At 52.2% G+C, this 25,003-nt stretch overlaps 8 protein-coding genes across 8 annotated transcripts; 4 read left to right on the top strand and 4 right to left on the bottom strand.

Moving 5' to 3' along the window:
* Positions 1 to 105: 105 nt before the first annotated feature.
* On the top strand, positions 106 to 7,971 carry BDW70DRAFT_165838 (type I polyketide synthase; the record flags this gene model as incomplete). The annotated part of the gene is made up of 6 exons (XM_073741839.1): positions 106 to 291; positions 339 to 432; positions 581 to 914; positions 945 to 1,098; positions 1,132 to 1,821; positions 1,948 to 7,971. 6 exons carry the CDS (start codon positions 106 to 108, stop codon positions 7,969 to 7,971), a joined length of 7,482 nt encoding a protein of 2,493 aa, XP_073591447.1.
* A 50-nt stretch (positions 7,972 to 8,021) lies between these two features.
* Positions 8,022 to 9,523, bottom strand: BDW70DRAFT_144571 (glycerol-3-phosphate dehydrogenase family protein). Its single transcript, XM_073738281.1, has 3 exons — positions 9,401 to 9,523; positions 8,228 to 9,339; positions 8,022 to 8,173 (listed from the first exon to the last, which is right to left on the bottom strand). The coding sequence occupies exons 1-3, from the start codon at positions 9,448 to 9,450 to the stop codon at positions 8,112 to 8,114; spliced, it is 1,224 nt and encodes a 407-aa protein (XP_073591446.1). The 5' UTR covers positions 9,451 to 9,523; the 3' UTR covers positions 8,022 to 8,111.
* A 193-nt stretch (positions 9,524 to 9,716) lies between these two features.
* Positions 9,717 to 11,367, top strand: BDW70DRAFT_144570 (uncharacterized protein). The gene has a single exon (XM_073738280.1). The coding sequence runs from the start codon at positions 10,063 to 10,065 to the stop codon at positions 11,182 to 11,184; it is 1,122 nt and encodes a 373-aa protein (XP_073591445.1). The 5' UTR covers positions 9,717 to 10,062; the 3' UTR covers positions 11,185 to 11,367.
* Positions 11,368 to 12,268: 901 nt separating this feature from the next.
* On the top strand, positions 12,269 to 13,149 carry BDW70DRAFT_9782 (cell wall mannoprotein 1 family protein). The gene has a single exon (XM_073745326.1). The coding sequence runs from the start codon at positions 12,420 to 12,422 to the stop codon at positions 12,984 to 12,986; it is 567 nt and encodes a 188-aa protein (XP_073591444.1). The 5' UTR covers positions 12,269 to 12,419; the 3' UTR covers positions 12,987 to 13,149.
* A 16-nt stretch (positions 13,150 to 13,165) lies between these two features.
* BDW70DRAFT_144568 (type 1 glutamine amidotransferase domain-containing protein) lies at positions 13,166 to 14,251 on the bottom strand. Its single transcript, XM_073738279.1, has 3 exons — positions 14,031 to 14,251; positions 13,716 to 13,959; positions 13,166 to 13,652 (listed from the first exon to the last, which is right to left on the bottom strand). The coding sequence occupies exons 1-3, from the start codon at positions 14,106 to 14,108 to the stop codon at positions 13,261 to 13,263; spliced, it is 714 nt and encodes a 237-aa protein (XP_073591443.1). The 5' UTR covers positions 14,109 to 14,251; the 3' UTR covers positions 13,166 to 13,260.
* Positions 14,252 to 16,217: 1,966 nt separating this feature from the next.
* BDW70DRAFT_164291 (uncharacterized protein) lies at positions 16,218 to 16,606 on the top strand (the record flags this gene model as incomplete). Its single annotated transcript, XM_073741447.1, has 2 exons — positions 16,218 to 16,367; positions 16,427 to 16,606. 2 exons carry the CDS (start codon positions 16,218 to 16,220, stop codon positions 16,604 to 16,606), a joined length of 330 nt encoding a protein of 109 aa, XP_073591442.1.
* Positions 16,607 to 16,979: 373 nt separating this feature from the next.
* Positions 16,980 to 18,875, bottom strand: BDW70DRAFT_165836 (CoA-transferase family III domain-containing protein; the record flags this gene model as incomplete). The annotated part of the gene is made up of 4 exons (XM_073741838.1): positions 16,980 to 17,410; positions 17,466 to 18,012; positions 18,089 to 18,470; positions 18,619 to 18,875. 4 exons carry the CDS (start codon positions 18,873 to 18,875, stop codon positions 16,980 to 16,982), a joined length of 1,617 nt encoding a protein of 538 aa, XP_073591441.1.
* Positions 18,876 to 19,577: 702 nt separating this feature from the next.
* BDW70DRAFT_165834 (PTD012 family protein) lies at positions 19,578 to 20,686 on the bottom strand (the record flags this gene model as incomplete). The annotated part of the gene is made up of 1 exon (XM_073741837.1): positions 19,578 to 20,686. One exon carries the CDS (start codon positions 20,684 to 20,686, stop codon positions 19,706 to 19,708), a length of 981 nt encoding a protein of 326 aa, XP_073591440.1. The 3' UTR covers positions 19,578 to 19,705.
* Positions 20,687 to 25,003: the final 4,317 nt, after the last annotated feature.

Below are 25,003 nucleotides of genomic sequence, written 5' to 3'. Positions count from 1 at the left end.
TTTTTTTTTTTTTTTTTTTTTTTTTTTTTTTTTTTTTTTTTTTTTTTTTTCTCTTCTTTTTTTCTTTTTGTTGCTACCAATTGCCTACCAATGCAGAGCGCCGGTATGCATCGCGCTACGGCAGAGCCAATCGCCATTGTCGGCCTGAGCTGCAAGTTTGCCGGCGAGGCCAGCACGCCGGACCGGCTCTGGGAGATGCTGGCGGCAGGCAGAAGCGCCTGGAGCGAAATCCCTCCCTCTCGGTTCAATCTGAAGGGGGCGTACCACCCCAGTGCCGATAGAACCAATACGGTATGTTCAATCCGCTGTGCAGGGGGAACCCTACTGAAGAGAAGAAGGTCCATGTCCGTGGCGGACACTTCCTTGAACAGGACCTTAGTCTTTTTGATGCCCAGTTTTTCAGCTTCTCGGCCGAAACGGCGGCGGTAGGTGGTATCTATCAGAAAAGACCCTTCCCTCCTGACGAATGTAGTCGATGGATCCTCAAATTCGTCTTCAACTAGAGTCTGTCTATGAAGCGTTGGAAAACGGTGCGGGCGCCCAATTGACCCTCACGAACCAGTTGCTGACAGCGGTTCAGCTGGAATCACATTGCCGGACGTTGCGGGAAGCAATACTGCAGTATATGCCGCTGTGTTTTCGAGAGACTACCGCGATGGCATCATCCGCGACGAGGACAGACTGCCTCGCTTCCTACCTACCGGTACCGGAGACGCCATGTTCTCCAATCGAGTGTCGCACTTCTTTGACCTGCGAGGGCCCAGTCTAACTCTGGACACTGGCTGTTCTGGAGGTCTGGTTGCGTTTCATGAGGGGGTCAAGAGTCTGCGGACCGGAGAGTCCGATATGGCGCTGATCTCCGGTGTGAGTGCCTTGCTCAATCCGGATTTCTTCAAAGCCATGGGGTCTGTTGGGTGAGTGATATGTGTTACTTACCAGGGAAGCCTGGCTGACGAAGGAAGGTTCTTTTCACCTGACGGTAAGTCGTATGCGTTCGACTCTCGGGCCAACGGATACGGCCGAGGAGAAGGCATTGCAACAATAGTTATCAAGCGTCTGTCAGACGCCATCATTGCCGGGGACCCCATCAGAGCCATTGTGCGTGAATCAGGGATGAACCAAGACGGCAAGACCGAAACAATCACCACGCCTAGCGAGGAGGCCCAGGTCGCCTTGATGCGAGACTGTTACCGTCGCGCGGGGCTAGATTACGCGGACACTCAGTATCTTGAGGCTCATGGGACAGGAACGTCGACGGGCGATCCGATCGAGTGCCGTGCGATTGCTACCGTCTTCAAGGACAGTCGGTCATCTGAACAACCGCTGCGCATTGGTTCTGTGAAGACGAACGTTGGCCACACGGAGGCAGCCAGCGGGCTCGCGAGTCTCATAAAAGTGGTTATGGCGCTCGAGAAGGGCAAGATCCCTCCCAGTATCAACTTTGAGAAGCCGAATCCGAAAATTGCGCTGGATGAATGGAATCTACGCGTGGTGACTACGTTGGAGGACTGGCCCGCAGGGCCTGGGGGTGTCCGCCGTGCGTCCATCAACAACTTTGGATTCGGCGGTACGAATGCACATCTTATCGTCGAAAATCAAGCGGCTCAGCCGTCGCCCTGGCAAGCAGATGGATATGGCGTATCAGCTACCAATCTCGACTCCCAGATCTTCGTCTTCAGTGCGCGCGATGAGCAGGCCTGTGTTAACATGGTTGACAACCTGAAGAAATATCTTAGGCAAAACGCCGCGACGGATAGTCCCGATTTTCTTCTCCAGAGAGTTGCATACACGCTGGGCCAGCGTCGTACCCGGTTCCCGTGGGTAACTGCTCGTCCTGTGCCTGTTCAAAATGGCCTTCGCGAAGCTATTCAAGCCCTCGAGATCAACATGCCAGTTCCGCGCCGTACCATCCGGGTCCCACGCATTGGAATGGTTTTTACCGGCCAGGGAGCCCAGTGGTATGCCATGGGCCGTGAACTGATTGCGGCCTATCCGGTCTTTAAAGCCTCGCTCAAAGAAACGGATCGGCATCTCGCGGCGCTAGGAGCAAGGTGGTCTGTTATAGAGGAGCTGAACCAGGATATACCAGCGTCGCGCGTTCACGACATCGAATATAGTACTCCTTTATGTGTGGCCGTGCAAATATCCCTAGTCCGACTTCTGCGATCATGGGGCGTCAAACCGGTGGCTGTCACTAGCCATTCCAGTGGAGAGATAGCTGCTGCGTACGCAGTTGGGTCCCTCAGCTGTCAAGCCGCTATGGCTGTCGCCTATCACCGCGCTTCGCTTGCAGCGAGAAGTAGCGTAGGCTCGAAACAGGGAGCTATGCTTGTGGTAGGCACGAGCCTTAGAGAAACAGAAACTTATCTTGCACGAATCGACGCTCAGACAGGTATTGCCACAGTGGCTTGCGTGAACAGCCCTTCAAGTATCACCGTCTCAGGCGATCAAGATGCTGTTAATGCCCTCGAAGCGCTGGCAAGAAACGACGGCATCTTCACCCATCGTCTGAAGATACATACTGCTTTCCACTCCCATCACATGAATCCCATTGCAGATCTGTATCGCAGCGCTCTACAGAAAGCTCTATCACCAAATCACGATAAATTCGAGAGTGACATCACATTCTCTTCTCCTGTCACTGGAGGCCGTATCACCAACCTCTCGCAGCTGTCTGAGCCCGACCACTGGGTTGACAGCTTGCTCAAACCGGTCCAGTTTGTTGATGCATTCACCGATATGGTTCTTGGCGCTTCTGGTGCATCTGGCGCCAATGTCGACTTAGTTCTCGAAGTTGGTCCTCATACTGCTTTGAGCGCACCCATTAAGCAGATCCTCGCAGAGCCAAAATTTGCCGGGTTAAATATATCTTGTCTAGGCTCTCTGGTCCGAGAGGTCAGTGCAGTCAGGAGCATGCACTCGCTGGCTGCTAGCTTACTTGCAGAAGGGCTTCCTCTGGATCTGGACGCAGTTAATTTCCCTCATGGGCGGCCTCCCAGCGTACGACCTCTCTCAGACCTTCCCTCATATCCCTGGAATCATCGAACGCGCCACTGGTACGAATCAAGGTTCAACAAAGCCCTCCGCGAACGGGCACAGCCACCACATGGCCTTCTAGGCAGCCTTGTATTGGGAACTGATCCGAACAGTCCCACCTGGCGTCACATCCTGAAGCTCAAGGACGCCCCTTGGCTTCGCGAACATGTTGTCCAAGAAGACATTTTATTCCCCGGAGCAGGCTTTATATGTTTGGCGATTGAAGCAATCAAAATGCTACCAGAACTTCAATCTAAAGCTCCGCAGACTGCTGCCGGTTACCGGTTACGCGATGTCGATTTACTGCAAGGCCTAGTTATACCAGACAATGACGACGGCGTTGAGATCCAAACCAGCCTATCCGAAGTCAGTGACAAAGAGATGGGCAATAGAGGCTGGAAACGCTTTGAGGTCTCTTCGGTCTCTGCTGACAACCAATGGTCAACTCACGCACGCGGCCTCATTACAATGGAGCCAGAGGATGCTGCTGATAAAACCATTCCCGAGTCTCGTCCCGCTGATCTTTCTGGCTACACTCGACGTTTCGGCCCCAGCGATCTCTATGACATGATGAGAGAGAGGGGTATCTATCACGGACCCGCATTTCAGATTATCACCGATATCGAGCAGGCTGGAAACAATCAGCGGGCTGACAGCTCGCTATTCATTCCTGACACTGCACTTCTAGCCGATTCTCCATATCAGAACCTGATTCACCCCATTACGCTGGATGCCGCCTTCCAGACTGTATACACGCCACTCCTGGGGGGCAAGGAGTGGGATGATGCAATAGTACCTCGCACCCTGGGTAGTCTTTGGATATCGAACTCGATCAGCCAGGCGGCTGGCCACCGTTTCAAAGCTTCTGCGATTCTCCACCATTCGGACGCAAGGACGATGCGCTCTGATATTTACATGGCAGACAACATTAGTGATACACTTCCTGTACTGGTGGTCCGGGACGCCGTGTTCCAGTCGGTTGGCCGAAGTGCAGCACCTCAGCAGGTTAAAGCTCAGTGGGAAAGCGAGCCCTGCGCCAACGTAGTCTGGGGCCCCGACATGTCTCTACTGTCCACCCCCATGCGCGCACAGCTCAAGCAGCAACTATCCCACCCTCTTGAGGTTGAAGAAGCTCGGCTTCTAGCGGACCTCCGCCGGGCGTGTCTCTACTTTATATATGATGCTCTTTCTTCCCTAAGACCCTTTGAGCTGCGGAAGCTACCAAGCCACCTCGCCAAATATCACAGTTGGATGCAGGTACAGGTCTCACTCGCCGCTGAAGGTCGGCTTGCAGAAGACAGTGCACGCTGGTTAGATGACACGCACGAACAACGCCAGTCTTTGATTGAACGTGTTGGACGTTCTAGCGTCAACGGAGAGATGGTGTGTAGGTTGGGACCTCATTTGGCCGCCATCATCCGCCAGGAGAAGATGCCACTAGAACTCATGATGGAGAACAACATGTTGAATCACTACTACCAAAATGCTCTCAAATGTGACCGCAGCCTTTCACAGGCCGCTCACATTCTGCAGAACCTAGTCCACAAGAATCCTCGCGCACGAATCCTGGAGATAGGTGCAGGCACTGGCAGCTTCACGCGGTATGCCCTGCCGAATATCGGCACGGCAGCTACTGGAGGGCCGCTTGCGGAGCTATATCACTTTACCGATATCTCACCGGCTTTCTTTGAGGCAGCGCGGGGGGAATTTGCGGCCTGGAATGATATCATGGTCTTTGAAAAGCTAGATATTGAGCAAGACCCTGCGAGCCAAGGTTATGATATGGAAAGCTATGATATCATAGTCGCGGTACAAGTACTGCATGCGACAACCTCAATGTCCAAAACCATGTCTCATGTTCGCAAATTGATGAAACCCGGGGGCCATCTGCTTCTTGTTGAAACTACTCATGATCAGCTGGATACAGAATTTGCCTTTGGGCTACTTCCTGGTTGGTGGCTAAGTGAAGAGCCTCAGCGTGCTCTCAGCCCTTCCATGAGCGTACCCCTTTGGGATGAAACTCTCAAGGTTGCTGCTCTTTCTGGCGTCGACTTTGAAGTCCGCGACTGTGAAAGCGACGAGTGGTACATGATGAGTGTCATCACATCGACCGCCGTACCTGCCCATCAGTTACCAGCCCTAAACCCGGAGTCCATTGTGTTTGTTGAACGGAAAGATGCACCTTGCGGGCAGCGCTGGCTTGAGCTTCTCCGCTCCAATTTCGCAGTTGCCGGGCAGACTCCGCCAATTGTTGAGTTTGAGACTGCGACTGCTGAATCCTATAAGGGAAAGTGGGCGGTTTTCCTTGGTGAGGTCGACAAGCCACTCCTGTATGACCTGGACGCCACGGGCCTCAACAATGTCCAGACCATGATTAAACACAGTCGTAGTCTGCTTTGGGTGACTCGCGGTGGCGCAGTGAATTGCGAACGTCCTGAACTATCGCTGGCCACTGGGTTTCTTCGAAGCATAAGGCACGAGTACGCCGGCCGCAGATTCGTCACCTTTGATCTGGATCCTCACGAGTCACTATGGTCTGATACCAGTGCGGCCGACATTGCAAAGATCATGACTACAAGCTTCGGCGCTGCAGCTGACAATGCGCAGACTCCGCCACCATATGACTTTGAGTATGCTGTGCGCGAGGGCGTCATTCTGGTACCGCGGTTATTCCGCGACAGTGCCCGCAACCAGGCCATCAATCCTGCTTCTGTGGACTGGCCTGCACTAGAGGCTCTGCCGATGGAATCCTTCTTCCAGTCCAACCGCACCCTTGCATTGAAGGTCGGGGTTCCAGGCCTCCTAGATACAATTGCATTTGATGATGACCCTGCAGCACTTGCCGATGGCACGCAACTCCCACCTGACCTTGTCGAGATCGAACCTCGGGCGTACGGCGTCAACTTCCGGGATGTGCTTGTTGCTATGGGGCAACTTGAGGAGCGCGTCATGGGCGTGGACTGTGCAGGCGTCATCACTCGCGTGGGATGCCAGGCAGCAGCCCACGGGTACGCACCCGGCGACCACGTCTTTGCACTCGTCCGCAGTGGCTATAGCAGTCGTCCGCGTGTCGAGTGGACCAATGCCATGCATATCCCACAGGGGTTGAGCTTCGAGCAGGCAGCTTCTGTGCCCGCAATCTTTACTACCGTTTACCTGTGCTTCTACAAGGTCGCTCGCCTTCAACGTGGTCAAACGGTTCTAATTCACGCTGGTGCCGGTGGCGTTGGGCAAACAGCCATCCAGTTCGCTCGGCTCATAGGAGCAGAGGTTTACACTACCGTTGGATCGACCGAGAAGCGGGAGTTACTGATAGAGCGTTATGGTATTCCCGCTGACCATATCTTCTCCAGCCGTGATGCCTCATTTGCAGACGGCATCCTCGAAGCCACTAACGGGCGCGGCGTCGACGTTGTGCTAAACTCACTTGCTGGTCCACTGCTTCAGGCCACTCTGAACATTCTGGCTCCGTTCGGTCACTTTGTCGAGATTGGTAAACGTGATATCGAGCAGAACAACCACCTTGAGATGCGCCCATTCTCTCGCCATATCACATTTTCTTCATTTGATCTGCTAGCGCTTGCCCAGCAGGACAAGCGATCTATCCACTCATCCCTTGTTGAGATCCGACGTCTCTTGGAAGAGGGCGCTATCTCTCCCGTTTATCCTGTTTCCACCTATCACTTGGGCGATATCGGCAAGGTGTTCCGGCTGCTCCAGGTCGGCAAGCACAGTGGCAAGGTTGTCCTCTCCATCAGCCCTGACGAACAGGTCCGCGTCGTTCCGCAGGCACGAACTGCTAAACTCCGCTCCGATGCATCCTATCTACTTGTCGGTGGAGCTGGCGGCATAGGACGTTCCATGGCCCACTGGCTTGCCGCTCATGGTGCCAAAAACATCATTGTTCTTTCTCGGAACGCTGGTACCAGCAGTGCGGTTGCAGACCTCGTGGCTGAACTACAGCCGCTAGGTTGTCACGTCAAGCCCATATCTTGCGACGCCTCTGTTGAGGCAGACCTAGCAGCGGCCCTCAGTAGCTGTTCCGCCGAACTCCCACCAATTCGAGGCGTGATACAAGCAGCAATGGTCCTGCAAGACTCTGTCCTTGAGAGAATGGCATTCGAAGACTGGCAGACCTCATTGAATCCCAAGGTCAGAGCGAGCTGGAATGTGCACACTCAACTTCGCGATGCGGATCTTGACTTTTTCGTCTTCCTCTCTTCTATGTCTGGTATTTATGGTTATACAACGCAATCAAACTACTCGGCCGGTAATACCTACGAAGACGCCCTCGCCCATTGGCGCGTCTCCCAGGGTCTCCCTGCCGTGTCCATGGATTTGGGCCCCGTGAAATCGGTCGGCTACGTCGCAGGCGTCGCAGGCGTTGCTGACCGAATGACAAAGCTGGGTCATTTTCCTGTCACCGAGGAGCAGGTTCTGCGCGTCCTGGAGACTGCTGTGCTCTCGCCTTTCGATAAGCAAGTCGCCATGGGCATTAATCAAGGCCCGGGTTCCCACTGGAACCCGGTTGGCCCATCCCCGCTGGGCAGAGATGCCAGATTCCGATCTCTCCAATACCAGAAGAGCACTCAGCGTCAAGCTACAAGCGGATGCAGCAATGCCAGCACCTCGCTCGCTAGTCGGTTATCCGATGCAAAGACACGGCAGCAGGCAGAGAAACTAGTTGTCGAGGCTATCGCCAGTAAGCTAGCAGATATCTTCATGATCCCTGTGGCGCATGTAGACGCTGCAAAACAACTTTCTGAGTATGGTTTGGATTCACTGAGTGCGGTGGAACTGCGCAATATGTTAGCCCTACAGGCTGCGGCAGACGTGTCCATCTTTAGTATTATGCAGAGCGAGTCTCTCATTGCCCTTGCCTCTGAGGTTACGCGCAAGAGTACGCATGTACCTGCATCACTGTTGGTTATGTGATGAACGAATAATGATTGATGAGATCATGATTAATGCGACCATAGACCTAATCAGCTACCACCAATTAGACGGATTTTGAAATAGATCTAGCTAGAGCGCACTGAATATGACCTGATATACAATGTCACTAACGAGCCCATCTATTTCTTCCTGTTAAGCAACGCCGGAAGGTCGTCCACCTGTGCCTTTCCTTCGATGATATCTAGACCGAGTCAGCCTCTACCAGGTTCAGGTGAGCAGAAGATAATCAACTTACTGCGTACAGCACAGAACAAGGGGAAATCGTCTGTCTTGCCGTGCTTCTCCAGGAACCCGTACACCGTCTGAGCAGTCGAAACCCCCTGCAGCTTTTGTCCATTCATTTCTGTCTTCTCAATCTCGACAACGCTCACCCCTTTCTCCACAGCGTGCGTTGCGGACCTTACATTCCGGCCGCCATAGCAGCTGGCTACCAGGTCCGCAATGCCCGCACTCTCCTCCGTAAAGGTCTTCTCATTGACCGAGGAAGGGAACCACGTCCGTCCAAACCGGATCATCTCTCCTACACCCTGCCGGATAATCGCCGCCTTCGTATTTTCACCCCACTGCTTGCCGGCAACGAATCCAGCCGCCAGGGCAACAATGTTCTTTAACGCTCCACCCAACGCAACCCCGGCAACATCCTTGACAACATGCACGAGGAAATACGGCCGCTCGAACAGCTTCTCGAGGAGTTCATCATTCACGTGCGGATAATCCTGCGGCACGCGCTCCAACTTGATATCCGTCGAGCTCAGGTCCTTCTGGCGCTGCCCATCTACATGGGGCAGGTTATCCGAAGGCGAGCCGTCACTAGAGGTAAGATCCATAGGCGGGGGGTCGTATCCAATCGTCGTCTCGCATAGTCTTTCGGCCGCAACTTCTGGCGCAATGTTCGCACCCGATAATGCACCACAGTATATACCTAGTTTCTCCATGATAAGCTCGGAGAAGAGCGTCACCTTCCCGTCTGAAACATCAACGCCCTTGATACAGCTGATTCCACGGGCGTACGGTAAATGGTGTCCCTTGATTTGGTCGAGTGTCTTGCCGATAAACTGGTGCGGAAGGTTGAAGACGAGGATACTGGCATCCTTGACGGCTTCTTTGATGTCTGGTGTTGCGATAAGGTTCTCAGGCAGTTTGATACCTGGCAGATACTTGACGTTCTCGTGCGTTTCATTGATTACCTGCGTCAATTTCTGTGGCTTGTCGCCATATTTGCTGTGGTGGGGAGAGTCGGAGGGGACGGTGATTTCTTCTTCGAATACCCACATTCGCACGGGGGTTTCGAAGGTGTCGGTATGCTCTGAGGTATTCTCGGCCAGGATCTTGCCAATTGTTGAGCCCCTGTTGCTACATTAGCTATCTTCATCTGGGACTGGATATATGGAGGGCTGGGGGGAAATACCAGTTACCGGAGCCGATGACGGAGACCTGGTGTTTCTTTGTTGGTGCCATAGTGTGTTGAATGTCTATACTGGTGTCCTGTGCCAGGAATGAGACTGAGATGCTTGAGCTTGAGCTGTACAGAGAGTTCGGAGTCCGCAATTCCTAATATAACTACTTGTGTAAAGATGATATCATATGGGTACAGCTCTTCTGGGATCCTCAGGCTGCCAGGTTATTTGTGGTGCCCCTGCCATAATGATGCAATTCTTACGGCAGCCCTTCTCGATGTATCGGCGACAGAGTACAAGTCCACTTAGGCATCACTATTTTTCTTTTTTCTCTCTTCCCCTGAGTATGTGTCTTCTGTGAAGTATGAATTACTGAAAGGACAAAACCAAATCCTCGTAAACTATGACGGCATCGTGTTCTCTTGTGCTTATCGACACGCCGCGGAATCGGAGATAATTGATAAGAAACGCCAAGCCCCGGCTGCCCATCGGGAGATCTTCAGACCCGAAATCGAGACGCTCGCAAAGCTGATCTTCAGTCTTTTGTCAAAAAAATGGCTTCGCAGTCACCTTCTGACGGTCACGGCCCCGCGGTGTCCTGATTCCACTCCCAACGTCGACCGATACCCTGACTTTCTCCTCACTCTCCACTCCTCGCTGTTATATCGGCACTATGCGGATCCGCCCCTCCACCCCCAAGAAACCTACGTCCGGCCTCCTTCACGAGTACGCAGACCGTCTCGTCGCATTCGAGTACTCCGCCTCTAAAGGAATAAAACCACATACTCTGCTCTTCATATCTGGCCTCGGCGATGGGCTTGGCACGGTCGCCTACTTAGATGACATCGTTGCCGCGCTGGAAGATACGCAATGGTCGGTATTTTCGCCCGTGATTTCTTCATCGTATGGCGGGTGGGGGACGAGTGGGCTAGGAAGAGATACCGACCAGATGGCGAGGTGCATTGAATATATTCAAAAATACAAAGATGGGTCAGGTGTGCGGGAGATGGAGAGGAAGATCGTCATCATGGGCCATTCAACGGGGAGCCAAGACGTCCTGACGTACATTTCCTCGCCGAACCCACGACTTCCTCAACCGGGGCTGGATCCTGGGCATGGGCACAGTCATAAGCGGATGCCGCCCCTCCGACCGCAAGTCGACGGTGCGATAATGCAGGCTCCCGTCTCAGACCGACAAGCGATCCAGAGGGTTCTGGAGGAAGGAAACGAGCGTCACTCGGCTGAGTACATGCGCAAGGTCGTTAACGATGCAATCGTCTATGCGAAAAAACATACGTACGAAGACTACGACAGTCTCGACACGATCATCCCGCTGCCCATCACAGCCGCAATCGGGTACCCGGCTTCAACGGCGGTTTCGAGTCGGCGCTTCCTTAGTCTGACGAGTCCTGATAGTCCCGACTCGCCCGGAGAAGACGATCTCTTCAGTTCGGATCTAACGGACGAGCGGTTACAGAAAACGTTTGGGATGGTGCGACACCGGGTCGTTCTGAAGGGGGAGAAGGGCCTGCTCGTGCTCTATTCTGGGAAAGATCCTTCGGTGCCGTCATTCGTTGATAAGGAGGCGCTGTTGAGAAGGTGGAGAAAGGTTACGGATGCAGACGAGAAGAGGATGTACTGGCATGACGAGAGTGGTATTATTCCTGGTGCAACGCATACGCTTGAGGGTCCCGGGCAGGTTGAGCAGCGGAAAGAACTGGTGCGGAGGGTATGGATGTTTTTGGCTGATGTAGAAGGTGCTCCGAGGACTTCATGTCACTCTGCTAGACCGTAGAGCTGACCGTCAATATTAAGCTGGTCTTACCTCTCATCTAAACTCGTTTAATGTTGCACTGCTGGTATACGAGAGCTAATTTCGAATGTTGTGGCTTCCTGCGTTAAAGCATTACTCCGTGTGCCTTTCTTGTATATATTATTGGAGACACCTGCAATTCTGATCCAGTTTCAGTACGCACAATTACCCTTCAAACGATCTAGCAGAATGATTTGAGTAGTGTAATTTATATACTGTCTTTATAAAAATGCTTGAACATATCTGCTATGTCGAGTCGGCGGCAAGCCGCGTTTAAATTCTGGTGTTGAGTACAAAGGCATCATGTCGCATAAGGAGATGAATCAGCAGCGTTATGCGCATGCCTAGTGTCAATATCACATGACATCATTCCTCATCTGGTATCCAGTGCGAAAATCATCACAAAGGTGGCCAAGCCCGCTAGCCATCAGCATCGAAAACTTCGCAGTCGACCAGACTCTCCGGTCGACTCCCCGCTCTCTTTCCAAGATTTCCAGGTCAAGTGGCCGGGCAAATGAACGCGATGCTAGTTCTGGCAAGCGCTAGGGCTGCCCCTAGATAAAGTCCTTGTCCACATACATGTCGCCGGGGTCTGCCTCGCGACGGGGACAGAAAACTTGCCTTTGTCTCCTTGGGCTATATAAGGGGCGCGACGGAAATGCTGCAAGGCCTTCAATTAAACGTCAGTAAATGTCAGCAAATTGGCGCAATGACTAGGGAAGCCTCGTTGGCTGAATGCTGGGACCCCGTCTTGCAGGACCCGAGTCCAACTTGCACAAGGACAATACCCAGGCATTGGCACTCCCGAGGATACCAGAACCACCAATAGTAACGATATGGCGTGTGCTAAGGCGTCCAGGGCGATATTTGGCAAGAGAAGCAATTAAATGATGCCTCGGAACGCAGCAAGGCATGTGTGAACACACTGGCCGTTGACCAATAGACGGCCCCTTACCCCGGGATTCCTTTCGCAGGGTTCCTATTTTGATGCGGGGAGGGGGCAATTTAGACTGATACTAGCGTGAGGATTGCTCTGGGGTAGTATTGAAGTTGGGTTCTCATGAGGGCTCAATGCGGTGGTGATTGAGATAAATCCCCAGCCTGTCCATCGTTCCAGTTCAGTCGGTTTCGCCAGTGATACTCGTTCCTGCAGTCAACCGCGCTGATCCTCTTTCCGCTCCTTCGCTGTTGATCGCCATTTGCTGTTTACCAACATCATGCGCTTCCACATTCCCTTCCTCCTGGCGATCTCTGCCATTGCCCAGGCATCGCCAGTCGCAGCTCCACATGAGCTTGTCAGACGCGACGGCGCCGCCGTCATCGACGCCGTCAACATCGTCACAGAGTCCATGATCGCCCTCAACGACACCGTGACCGCCTACAAGGGCGGATTGCTCGGCACGTTTACAGCGCTGAAGATCGAATTCCAATCTATCGCACTCAGCAACGACTTGCGCGATGCCATCTCCACGACCAAGTCTTCTGCAAACTTCACCGAAGAGGAGTCGCTCAACGTCTCTGCGGCGTTTCTCGAATTGCAGCCAAACATCGACTCGACACTTGATAATATCGTCTCGAAGAAGCCACAGTTTGATAATGGGTTGCTGGGCATTGGGAGTCTGGCGTTCCTGGTCAAGTCGAACCTGGAGAAGCAGAAGGAACTAGCGGGTGAGTTGGGCGACGCGGTTGTTCTGAAATTGACGAAGACCTATGCAGCCATTGCGCCGCTGCTGAATGCCCAGATTCAGGCAAAGTTCGACGAGGCTATTGCGGCGTTCGAGTAGTGACACCTGATTGCTGTGCAAGAATTCTCTAGGGTTAATCAGGAAGCAGTGGGTTTTCATAACGAAATCAGTCGTCCAACTAGCCTGTACATAGGTTCTAATCAAGCTCGACTACCACTGGGAAAGACCTCTCGCTTCTTGTATGTTATCAATCTCGTATGTTATCAATATGTTCCATATAGGAAATCATTAGTAAATGACATTCTGGTAGGTCGGTGGCATACAGGCAGTCTCCACCATATTACCCAACACATTATACATTAACCTAGACAATTTACACCCCCAGAGCTTTTAGAAGTGCCTTTCCCACTCCCGTCGCACTCGCCGGATTCTGCCCCGTGATGAGCGGGCCGCCCAACTCCTTCACCTGACTAACCACAACCTTCTCTCCCCATGGCTGATCAGCCTTGACATACTTGCCGCCCGATTTCTTGTTCAGCTCATCCTCCAGCATAAACGGCATCACCTTGGACAGATCGACCTGATCCTCCTCCGCATTCGAGAACCCCGTGACTTCCGCGTCTGCGACGAGCGGCTTGCCGGAGGGTGTAGTGACATTCACGAAAACGCAGGGCCCGTGGCAGACAGCACTGACTGGCTTCTTGGCCTTAGCAAAGGACTGGATTAGCGCAATGGAGTTTTTGTCAGTCACGAGATCGAACATTGCTGTTCACCGACAGTCGTTAGCAATTCAACCCCTGATTCTTGAAGGCTAGTGGGGAATCATACGCCCATGACCTCCGACATAGAAAACCGCATCGAACTCTCCTTTCTCCGCGCGGGGGAGCACGTCCTCCAGCTTCAGTGTATTCTTCCACAGCGCTTCCTGCTCTTTCAGGAACTTGGCGGAGACGGGGTCGTTCTCGAACATTTTCACGGAGGAGGGATCGAGCGGGGCAGAGCCGCCTTTAGGCGAGGCGATTGTGAGTTCGGTCTTGGAGTGCAGGACTTCCCAAGGGTGCGCAAACTCAGGCTGCATAACAGCGTGAATGGTTAGTGTCTGAATCCTGCAATCGGGCATAGAGGGGGAAGAGTGCTGCGCACAAGGTACCATCCCGTAGGATGGTTGTTGGCTTCGATCTTGTCGAAGGATGTGAGGACAACGAGGACTTTGGGGGCCATTTTTGCGTGAATCAGGGGTATTGGTCTCTTTTCTTGAAAAAGAGTTAGACAATGGAAGTGTTTTAAGTATTTGTTTAATTGGTGAAAGAAGCAGCTGGAAGTGCTCGGAGCTTATAAATACAGCTCGGCAGGGCGGGGCGTTGACATCATGATCAAAATAACCAGCCCGAGGCCTTCGAATGGAACCCACTTTGAAAATGCCGAATGGGCACTTTGGTGACTGCCGAGGTGAGTTTTGTGCTTTGGAATTGGCTTGGACTGCATGCAATGTATTCAATGCATGTTGTAGCTGATGGACGCTAGCTACCGTTTAGTTAGCATGCCTTACACATGCCAGGATCTTTAGCTTCCCTTCTGCACTCTGGCTGGGCTTGCAAGCCCAGCCAACTTACATGCACTGCCTTACCTGTGGCGAGCTCCAGCGGATTTACCTTGCAGTGATGATAGCTGATACTCCTTGAGCATTTGTATTGAGCATTTCTACTGTTCTCCCTCTCAGAGCACTCCCTGCAAGAAGAAATAACAATGTAAATTAAAAATATAAAAATATAAAGATAAAATACAATTAAAAAAAAATAAGTCACAATAGAATAAAATAAAATAAATAGCATATCCTTCGCTCCAGGGTAGCAATCGATTGGGGCAGTAAAAAGCAAATCTCGATGCAAGCTTTTCAACTGCTGCTTATACGGGAGCCTCTCAGCTGGAATAGTTCACTCAATCCGTTGCAGTATGCGTTCTTAGTATTACTTCCAGTTGAAAGCATCACGGCTGACCTCTAGGTTCTGTCTGAGCATCCCAAGATTTGCATGGTGGTTAACCATTGCCTCAGGAATACCTGAGATGTAACCATTAAGTATCTACCACGAAGGTGCCAGCATAATCCTCGAAATCCAAATGAGGGGGATGGCGCATATTGATATTTCTATAGAGTAAATACATATAAGTTAAAAAGATCGTTATATTCCATCTGGTCAAGTCACGATATGAAGGTCCGAGACTGGAGGGTTAGTACCATGATTGAGAGGGAAACGGGAGGAGGGGCAATTTTGGATACTGCAGGTAAAGGCTCCCTGGCAGGAATGATTAAGGTAGGGTTTGGATATGTGGTACAGTAGCTACCTCGAACACATTAATGAACCAGGAATATAATGCTTACTGTTCCACGTCTGGATCTCTAAGCACTTCTGATGCATGAAAGTATCAAATGTGTCAGAGTGGAAGTATACACCGGCCGAATACAAAGAGTGATATGAGGACGATACATTCTGTCACCCACTCCTCTGGATGCCACTCCATTATTCTCCAGGCTCCGAATATACTGGGAATCAAAGTATCTGAGGTACGGGGCCAGTGACGGTTACGACAAAGCGCGGAGTCTGAAGAAACATGACGATGTATGGGGCCCTTGAAATGTTACTGCGGTGAAATAGACTCTATAAGTCAGTCTTGAGAAACGTTCAATATGCAGAGCGGCCATGACCAATGTATACGGGTCACCAATCCCGCCGTATCAATAATTATTCGAGGCGAAGATCTAGGTGGGACGACTTGGGCGTTGAGGTTTGGCGTCTGGCCCCTCCTGTAACGCCTCCAAGAGGGCATTATATGATTTCAGCTTGACTGCGGGCTAGGTAAAGTGTGTACAATCTGCCTAGCATCTAGGTTCTAGGTACAACTGGAATTATGATTGGCGCTAGTGCAGCATCATAGTTACCTATTTTTCTTGAGATAGAAAGTGCCGCGCGTATTTTCCTTGGTCACAGATGCGGCTGATGTAGATACTCAGCCAGCCTCTTGGAGTAGGTAGCTAAAGTATCCTCACTCAGCCCCTCGCACAACGCCTAGCGTCTTGGTCGGCGCTAAATGCACCAGGTTTTCCATATCGGGCTACCGCTGCGACAGACGGAACGCAAGGCTGCTTACTGGGCTCTGGGCTACCAGGTGTCTGGGTACTCATTCCCGTCCCTGCCGTTCCAGCTGAATGATTCCGTGATATAAAAAGGGCCCCTGTCAAGATACAAACCGTTCCGAGTCAGTCTTACTTTATGTGCTCCGTCTCCAGCAATAAGCAGCCCAAACCTCATCAAGTACCAAGCACCAAGCAGAATGTCTGGCCCCCACGACCCCTATAAGAAATACGTTAGCGGCGCCCACCACGCCGCCGACCTCGCCGGCGCCGCCAGCGGCGTCTCAAACCCCATGGGTTCTATCCAGAACACCCAGGCCGCGTATCATACGCACAAGAATATGAAAGCTGTATGCACTCCTACCCCTTGTACGCGGCCCGTGGTCAAGCTAATGAACTTGATGCCCAGCAACTCAAAGGCATGCGCCAGGCGGTGACCAACAATGACCGCGCGAACCAGGCGCGCCGCGAAATGAATAGTGCGCAGGTGCAGGCGAGTAGTCTGGTGTATGGACAGAATGGGATTACAAGGGAGAACGGATGGGTAAAGGATGCGCAGGGGAATATTAAGTATGTGGGGAAGAAGTAGGGCTGTTACTAGACCTTGTGCAGTTCAATAGATACGCTGGGTAGAATGGAGTGAATGAGGCCAATTTCGCCTTGGTTATGCTTCTGAATTTGAATCTCTTTTTTTTTATGTGTAAGGTAGAGTGGTATCACTTGACCAGTTGAACAGATGACGACGATGGTTTGAAGTCCCGTCTCGCTGACATTGCGTGGAGGCACGTCCATTGTATTTATGCTTAGACTCAGATTTACTCATTATTGACAGGACTCTCGCTCTCTGGTGATAATTCTGTATCTTTATTGGGATTATAACTCAATAGTCTCCTGCTCCCAAGCTCTCATATATCTCCGCGAGAGAAGAAGATACAATGGCTCCCTGCCCGGTCAAGTCTGGACTAAGCACCCATCCACCTCGCCTCCGACCTGCCCCTTCGCCCAGACGGAGTATCATACTTTAGAACCGACTTTTCCAGCTTGAAAGGCGTAGTCAGGATATAAATATCCTCGTCAATACCCCACTCCTTCCCACTCATTCTGTCAAAGTATTCAGGCCGCTGAAACAGGTCGGGCCGGGCTTGCTTCACCGCAGCAAACGTCTTGGTAATCAAGCTGTTCATCTCGTCGTAGTGACGAAGATGCAAATCCTTATACTGGGCACGAAGCGCGTTCTGGATCTCCGGTGTTTGCTCGCCCAGTCGGTAGTACCAGATGTTGTACTGCGTTAGTGACACATCAATGTCGAATGTCGTGTCTGATTGTGTTCGAAGTAGTAACGCGTGAGAGACGGCTGCTGCACCCACAAGTCCCATTTGATAGTCCGAGTTTGCTTGGGTTGTCCCACTGTTAGAAACAGGTCGTGTTGGGAGAAGAGAGGGACATACGCAGTAAAGGCACAACAGGCTCATTTAACCCCAGGAACCTTCCCTGCAACCACGAAATCCCAACGAGGCAATCGCTGATCTGCTGCCATCCCGATCGATACGAAAGCGGACCTTTCCAGCCGTAGCAGTTCTCCCTCACGTAGATCAAGCTCGGGTTGATCTTCCTCAGCGACTCAGTGTCAAAGCCCAGGTTCTCCAGCACGCCGGGTCGGTACCCGTCGATCAGAACGTCGGCAGATTCGACAAGCTCAGAGAGCTTCTTCTTACCAGCTTCGCTTTTCAGGTCGAGGTTCGTGTCCCGCTTCCCCGTACTGAGCTCGACCCAGGTCGCGGCAACGTCAGGGAGGTTTTCCCACGTCACCTTGAGGGCCTCTGCACCGAGCGCAGCGAGCATCTTGGAGATCACAGGGGCGGCAATGACGCGCGAAAAATCAATGACCCTGATACCTGCCAACGGCCGCGAGGGGTCCCTTGTCTCCGGCCACGATCTTCGAGGCGCGGAGCGCGGTTTGAGTGTATAGAGGGGTTCTTTGCCCATGATCTGGCCCTGCACGGGGTGGAGTACTCAGCAAACAACGAATGAAAAGCAATGACGGGGGGAAGACGTAGAAGGATGATCATACATGTTCCGACGCAAAGAACTCCTCTGGCTTATTACAGATCACGCCAGCTTGTCTGTACTCCTCATTCGCAACACGGTCAATCTCCTCGGAATCCCACTGGGCAACTCGCTCCATGTAGATCTTCTGTGCCTCTCCGTGGGAGACATCCTGTTCTGGAACCCCGACCATCCGCATGCTTGGACCCGCGTTCATGGACCCGTGCAGATGGAACCACCGCCTGTCTTTGGTCTGATATACATTCGTGCACTGCCGGTGGATCGGCTTTTGCATGTCATATAAGTCGGCCTTGGCGAGCTCCTTTGCGATGGCCCGGTGTGCATGAGCGGGGGTCCCGTCTACAGTGGGCAGGATGATGGACATTAGAAATAGAGATGCCACATCGCTACCCTCAGTATACTTAGCAGAAAAAAAAAAGAAATAAAGAAAAAGACAAACCAGAATCCATACAAAAGATATAAAAAAAATAAAATTAAAGAGAAAAAAATACAAATAAAAGTAAAAAAAAAAAAAATAAAAACGGTTTGGCTTACGTATCAACGGTTATCTCCTGGTGATCACCCCCATAGCGGTCCTTGGAGACTGCGCTGGCGACAACCCCCACTAGAGCATTTAAAGCAGAGCTGGACTCGGTGATTTTCAGCGGCGTTGGGATGAAGGGGGTACTGTCGCCGACGAATTTCACTTTCTTCGCTGCTTCTCTGAAGGAAGCGGGGATGTCGAGAGCTTTGTTGTTGAGCAGATGCTCTTCGAGCACTCGGGCTGCTTCGGCTTGGATGGAGTACGCCATATTGGATGTTCTCGAAGAGATTGAAGAGTTTAGCGTAGTTAGAATTGATCATGATGCGGGGGACAGGATGCCTTTGTATGTACCAAGCAATGCCGACACCCGAGGTCGGTGGTGGAGAGGAGAGGCGAGTGGCCCACGCGGGATGCCGTGAAACACTCTTTAGGCTTGGGCCCACTGCTTCCCCTCACAGCAATACACTGTGCGTGAATATTATGGATGACGACTTGATGAAGCTATCGCCCTAGAAAATTGGACATGTCCACACTCGACCGTGAGCATGATCAGCTCTTCTCTGGTCTCCATAGAAGTGAAGCCTACAAGGAAGCTAATGCTTAGCATGCCGATCATTGCATCGAGTTTGTCTTCTAGGAACAACATAGGTGCTTTGTAGATTAGGGCTAGTCTCACCACTGCCACAGTATGATCTAGTATGGTCCCAGGAAGAACACCGTTCCAAGTGTCCCTGCAGACTCTAAGAGGCTTAACCGGCAGTTCTTGATTCACGGCAGAATGACATGTTGTTGATCAGAGCTATTGATTCAATATAGCAAGATAATCCCAACAGCATTCACCTGCGCAGATAGTATTGAGTTCCTAAGGGAATAGTAATGTAAAGACGAGCCAGTGCAATTTCCTTAAAACGAACTCGAGACCTCGAGTGAGACGCACGAGTTCAATCTTGACGAGATTATACGCTTGTTTTGATAGGCCAACGTGCTGCCGCACGCTTATATCTTATACGACTTTGTTCTATCCAGGTTTAATCCAGGAGCAGCAGCAGCAAGTTAGAGATCCGCAGTTATTGAAGAGACAACCGAGACATCCGCCGTCTATGGCCGATCGATCCGATACACCACCTCCGCTACATTCAGGTACGCCTCATACTCAACCTCCCCGCCGCTATCCGTCTCTAGATCGTAATGATAGTGACCACCTTTCCGACTCCCTTCCAGGTCAAAACAATGGGTATGTTCCATCCTCAATTGCAGCCTTTCCGGGTCTGCACTATGGAAGACGGTCAAGCAAACCACCGGCGCTTCGCAGGTATGATACCTTAGCCACTCCTGCTCTAGGACCCTCCGATCTTTGAACGGCAGGTCCTCTGGAGCCGGAAAGTCCGGCATGACGTGGAACCTGGCCTTTCCCGCCTTGAGTAGAAATACACCGCCCATACTGATCGGATGAGAGTCGCCGTACGCCTCGACGAGTCCAGCGCGGATGGCGTTAGTGAAATTGGCTGGTCCTGTCCGTCCTCGCGCTGTGATCTTGAGGACTGGTCCGGGCAAGCCGCTTGAACCGAAGAGGTTCACCATCAGCGCGCAGTTCGTGCTGGGGGCACGCCGGCAGTTGACTGAATCGACTTCACCTGCGACAACCTCGACAATCCGAGTTTCATTGACAATATCCACACAATCGGGGTTTCCTAGATCCAGCTCTCTCACACCCTCTCTAGCCTGCCAAGCAACATTCGGCGCAAGTTCTGCATTATGCTCGATATCCTGAAACGGCGCCGCGCCTGCACCAAGAACAAACCCTCTTTCGGAAGACACCATATCCCGCGCCAATGACAGCAGAGAATACTTGGCGTTGAAGTTAGGGCTTGGAAAGAGATTAGCTTGGCCTCCTACATCTGCGATGCGAGGGTTCCCGCAGAGACCGGGAGCGGCGAGGCCGTAGGGGGGTTTGCGGAGGTCGGGGCATTGGGTCACTGATGCGCTTGCATGGGCGAAGTTCTGCTGGAGCGCCCGTGCAATTATCGAGGCGAGCTCTGACAGAGGAGGCGGGTTCCGGGCGCTTGCTGTGACTGACATTTGGGAGATAGACTATTAGGTGTAAAGGGGTGATCTACAGATGGGCGGCAGAGTTGGGGTATGAGATCACAATGCGGGGTCATCCTCGGCTGCGGAATCCGAATCCCTAAGTCTCAAAATTCTGACTTTCATTGAGCAAGCTCATCGAGCGCATTGATGCGTCCATGGTGAAGTATCACCAAAACTGCAAAATACAAGCTGCAGACCACAATCTAGTACTAAGAATAGCTTGGGCTGCAAACTGCCTCTTAATTAATTATATATATGTTAACAAGCTTCCTGACCCTACGCTGGCCTACCTACGCTGGCTGACCTGCGCTTCGCTCCGGGAGCGCTTCGATGGCCGAGACGCTCCGGGTGACTCAGCTTGCCCTGCGGGGCACCCTCCCGGGGGGGCCTCCCGGCAGGCCCTGCGGGACTTTGGTAGCCTTCGGCGGACCGTAGAAACGATATCCCGCTCCGTAAATAAAATTTTCAACCAATGATAGAGCTGCTACGGAGGTCTGACGGACCGTCAATTGATTTTGGACCAACACATTGATTGTACTCTGAACGTCAATGGGAATCGATAACCTGCCAGACAAAGAATCGACGGACCGTCAAAGGACCTAAGATAATACATTATTGTCCGGATATCCAGAATACAAACACAAAGCGCTGTAAACTACAACAATGGGCTGCAAGGGGTCTATATAAAGCATTTGACGGCCCGTAAGTTGTAGATAGCCAGTTTTCATCATACATCCATCCAACCACAATGTCCTCCACCACATCCTCTTCTTCATCCACGGCCGAAATCCCGCCTGCAGCGCTGGTCGCCGAGTGGCACCGGGCCGCCAAATATCCTAAACCATCCGCTGCCCAGGCAGCCCTGCTCGCCATGCCGGCTGTCCGCGAGCCTCAGATTCGGCAAAAGCACATTAGGGACGGCAAAACCTTCAGTTACGTCCGTAACAGCAATTCTGAGGCCCTTCTGGGGCAGATGGTTGGTTCTCATTCGCCCAAGCCATGCACCCACTGCCACATTAAGGAAAGCGGACCGTTTGAAGGTTGTATAGTGGTAGCTGGGCGATTCCAGGGGGCTTGTGCTAACTGCCACTTTGGCAGTGAGGGCAAGCGGTGTGACTTTCACAGTAAATAGTCTATCATCCGGACCGAAAGAATAACTGCTGACAGGTAATATTAGTCAAAAATCTTGCAACTACTACCCCCAAGCACGCCCGCAAGCGTGCTGCCGCCCTTGCTGCGCTTGTTGCTGGAGAGGAAGAAGAGGAAGATGAGGAGGCGGAGGAGGAGGAGGATGAAGAGGAGGAAGAGAATGCCCGCCGCCGCAAAGGCAAAGCCCCGGCCACCTCTGCCCGCAAGGGGGTTCATTTTGCCAGTCATGACACCCGTGAACATGCAGATAGGGTCCCGCGCCGCGCCCAGCGCTTACACACCATGCTGGCCGTGGCGGCCCGACAGGCATCTGCCGCCGCTGCTGCCCAGGAAGCTCTCGCCCAGACGCTGCTCCTGGTAGCCGCCGAGTACGCCGATGATGCTGGTTTCCAGGGGTTTGGTGGAGAGGAAGAGGAGGAAGGAGAGGGAGGAGGAGATGAAGATGAGTCTGAGCTCTCCTCACTGGATGAGGAGATTCTGACTCTTGGCAGGTCATAATCACCCGTAAATAGTTTTCACCGGGACCGGATACTATGAAAGCAAAGTAAATTCAGACCGCAAAAGAATCAGACATGTATATGCATACCTGTAAACACTATATATTCTGGTCATAATTAGGCTGCCTCGTCCGTAACCATACCATCATCCCAATCTGGCACGTCATCCAAGCTTGCAATATCCTGCAAGACCTCGGGGTAAACAACATTATTAGTGGTCCGAACACCTGGCGGCAGCAAGACGCTAAGTCGCCGCACATCTGTAACCCGCGACATTGCCACATATAACTGACCATGGGAGAAAGCAGGGACCCGCAAATCCACACCTACCTGCTGCAAAGACTGACCCTGAGACTTATTTGTGGTGATTGCAAAGCATGGACGGACCGGAAACTGTGTTCGTGACAGCACATAATGCAGATCGCCAGGCTTTGAATACAGGGTAATCCGGGGGATGAGATGCACTGAGCCTCTGAAGTCACCCGTCAAGATGCGCGCGCGGATTGTATAGCGGCATAACTCCACAATCTGCATCCGCGTACCATTGCAAAGACCCTCTGTAGCCCGTAAATTCCGCAGCAACATGATTGGCATACCAACCTTCAATCGTAATCTTGCTGGGGGAAGACCTGGCAGATCCACAGATTGCAGGAACTCACGGGTGATTTCCTCCACCCCTTCAGCAACGTTGTCCGTTAAGGCCTCGTCAGCGGAATACCGCATAGACTCCTGACTGCGCATGGAGTCCGTAATACGGTCATTGAACTCAACCAAGGCAGAGTTTCGCATTGAGAGTATTGCACGGCCCGCAAAAAAGTCCGGGTCAGACGCCTGAAAGTCGGCAGTGTGGCAATGGGTCATATCTGCTGCCGGAAAGACCCGCTCGCAGAGTTCCTCAACGGACATGGACGCGCTATCCATTACATAGTCCGGCAGCTCCAAGGTACCATGCATTGTATTATCAACAGACATGCGAGCGAGTAACTGGGAGAATAGGCGATTAATGCCAACTGACGGGAGACGCATATTCTGGGTGAGCCGTAAAATAGCCCGTAACCTTGGCCAGATATAGGATCTGCGCAGGGTGGCGGATATAATGCCGGCGCGAGGTGCCTTAGGCACAACAGGAAGACACTGCTGCCAATCACCACCTGTAAGGACAGATATGCCTCCAAATAGCTGTTTAACCTTAAGGATATCCTGCAGGAGACGATCAACAGCCTCAAAAGCATGTCGATGTTGCATAGGGGCCTCATCCCAGATTATAAGGTCCACACCCGCTAACACACGTGCTCGCGTGCTGCGGAGGGTTACAGCGCAGGTTGATTCCTCATGCAGAGCCAGCGGGATGCCAAAAGTAGAATGGGATGTTCGTCCGTAAGGGAGCAGCAGCGAAGCAATACCGGATGAGGCAACACAGAGGACTGTCTTGCCCTGGGCTCGCAGGTGGTAATATAGAGCTGTATAAAGGTAAGTTTTACCTGTTCCCCCGGCGCCCTGCAGATAGAAACATTCACCGGACCGGTCAGCCACAGCCGCTGACACTGTATCAAAATGACGGCGCTGATCAATATTAAGGGAGGGAATCAGAGCATCCACCCGCCGAGCCAGATCTACTGGAGGAATAAAAGGCACCAACACGTCCGTTTGCGGCTCCAGACGGCCCCATGCGGCCGTCCATAGAGGCAATCCATACCTATCCAGCGTCTCTCGTTCGCCATGCTCCGCCAACATACGCGCGATTATGAAGAGGCCGTAATCAATATGACGGTCCTCAATATCAGGCGGATTATCCATCCGTCGGATCTCATAGTGCTCCAAATCGCTGCAAATCCGGCACTTAAACTCCTCCCACAGGCATGGCGGGTCATTCAATGTACCGCTGGTCAGAGCCACCACGAACAATGTCCGTAACTGCGCGCCGATAGCGGATCCAACGGACTCTTCAAAGGCATGATGCCACTCGCGGTCATCCTTTAACAGCCCGCGAGCATTGCAAGCGGCCTTGAAAGTGGGATAGAGAATGCCATCATGCGTCCGCAGATCTTCGAATGATACAGGTCCCACGCAGACTGTCAGCAGGAGCCGGATATAAAAACGCTCACCTGCATTTGGGCTGCAGTGATACATACGGCCAATGGCAAATCGATTTCGGGTCCGCGGACGCCAAATCCGGTCCGCTTTATCCCAAGTAAAGAACTGAGGCATCTTCGCGTACAGGTAGCGATTCAATGCCAGCGCGGCATTTGCCGGATTAGCAGCATGGGCATTGTATTCAAAGAATCCCATTAACATTGACTTTCCGCCATCTATACAGTCCTCCAACTCTCTCATTCCAGCATTGCTGTTGTAGTAGACTAAATGACGGGCCGGCTCATGGACATGCAGCGCGGTTACAGGTGGCCACTCCTGGTGTAGTGGGAAGCGGAGCAGGCGCCATACAGCTTCGGATGCGCCGACATAACGGGCGTCTAGATAGAGATCAACCTCGTCCGCAACCTTCGATCTCATCGACGCGCGGTCCGGACCCTTGTAGATATATTTAGTGATATATTTAATCACGTCAACACCCCGGCAGACCTCCACATTGATGTGAGAACGGAAGCGCTTGAGCAGATACGGGTTGTAAGGCACAACCCACGTGTTGTCGATGCGGACCATA

This window comes from Aspergillus foveolatus (genome assembly GCF_047715535.1).
Source record: "Aspergillus foveolatus strain CBS 279.81 unplaced genomic scaffold BDW70scaffold_101, whole genome shotgun sequence".
NCBI classification, from domain to species: domain Eukaryota; kingdom Fungi; phylum Ascomycota; class Eurotiomycetes; order Eurotiales; family Aspergillaceae; genus Aspergillus; species Aspergillus foveolatus.
Note: the sequence above shows the minus strand (reverse complement) of the source record. Positions and strands in the feature narration are given on the sequence as shown.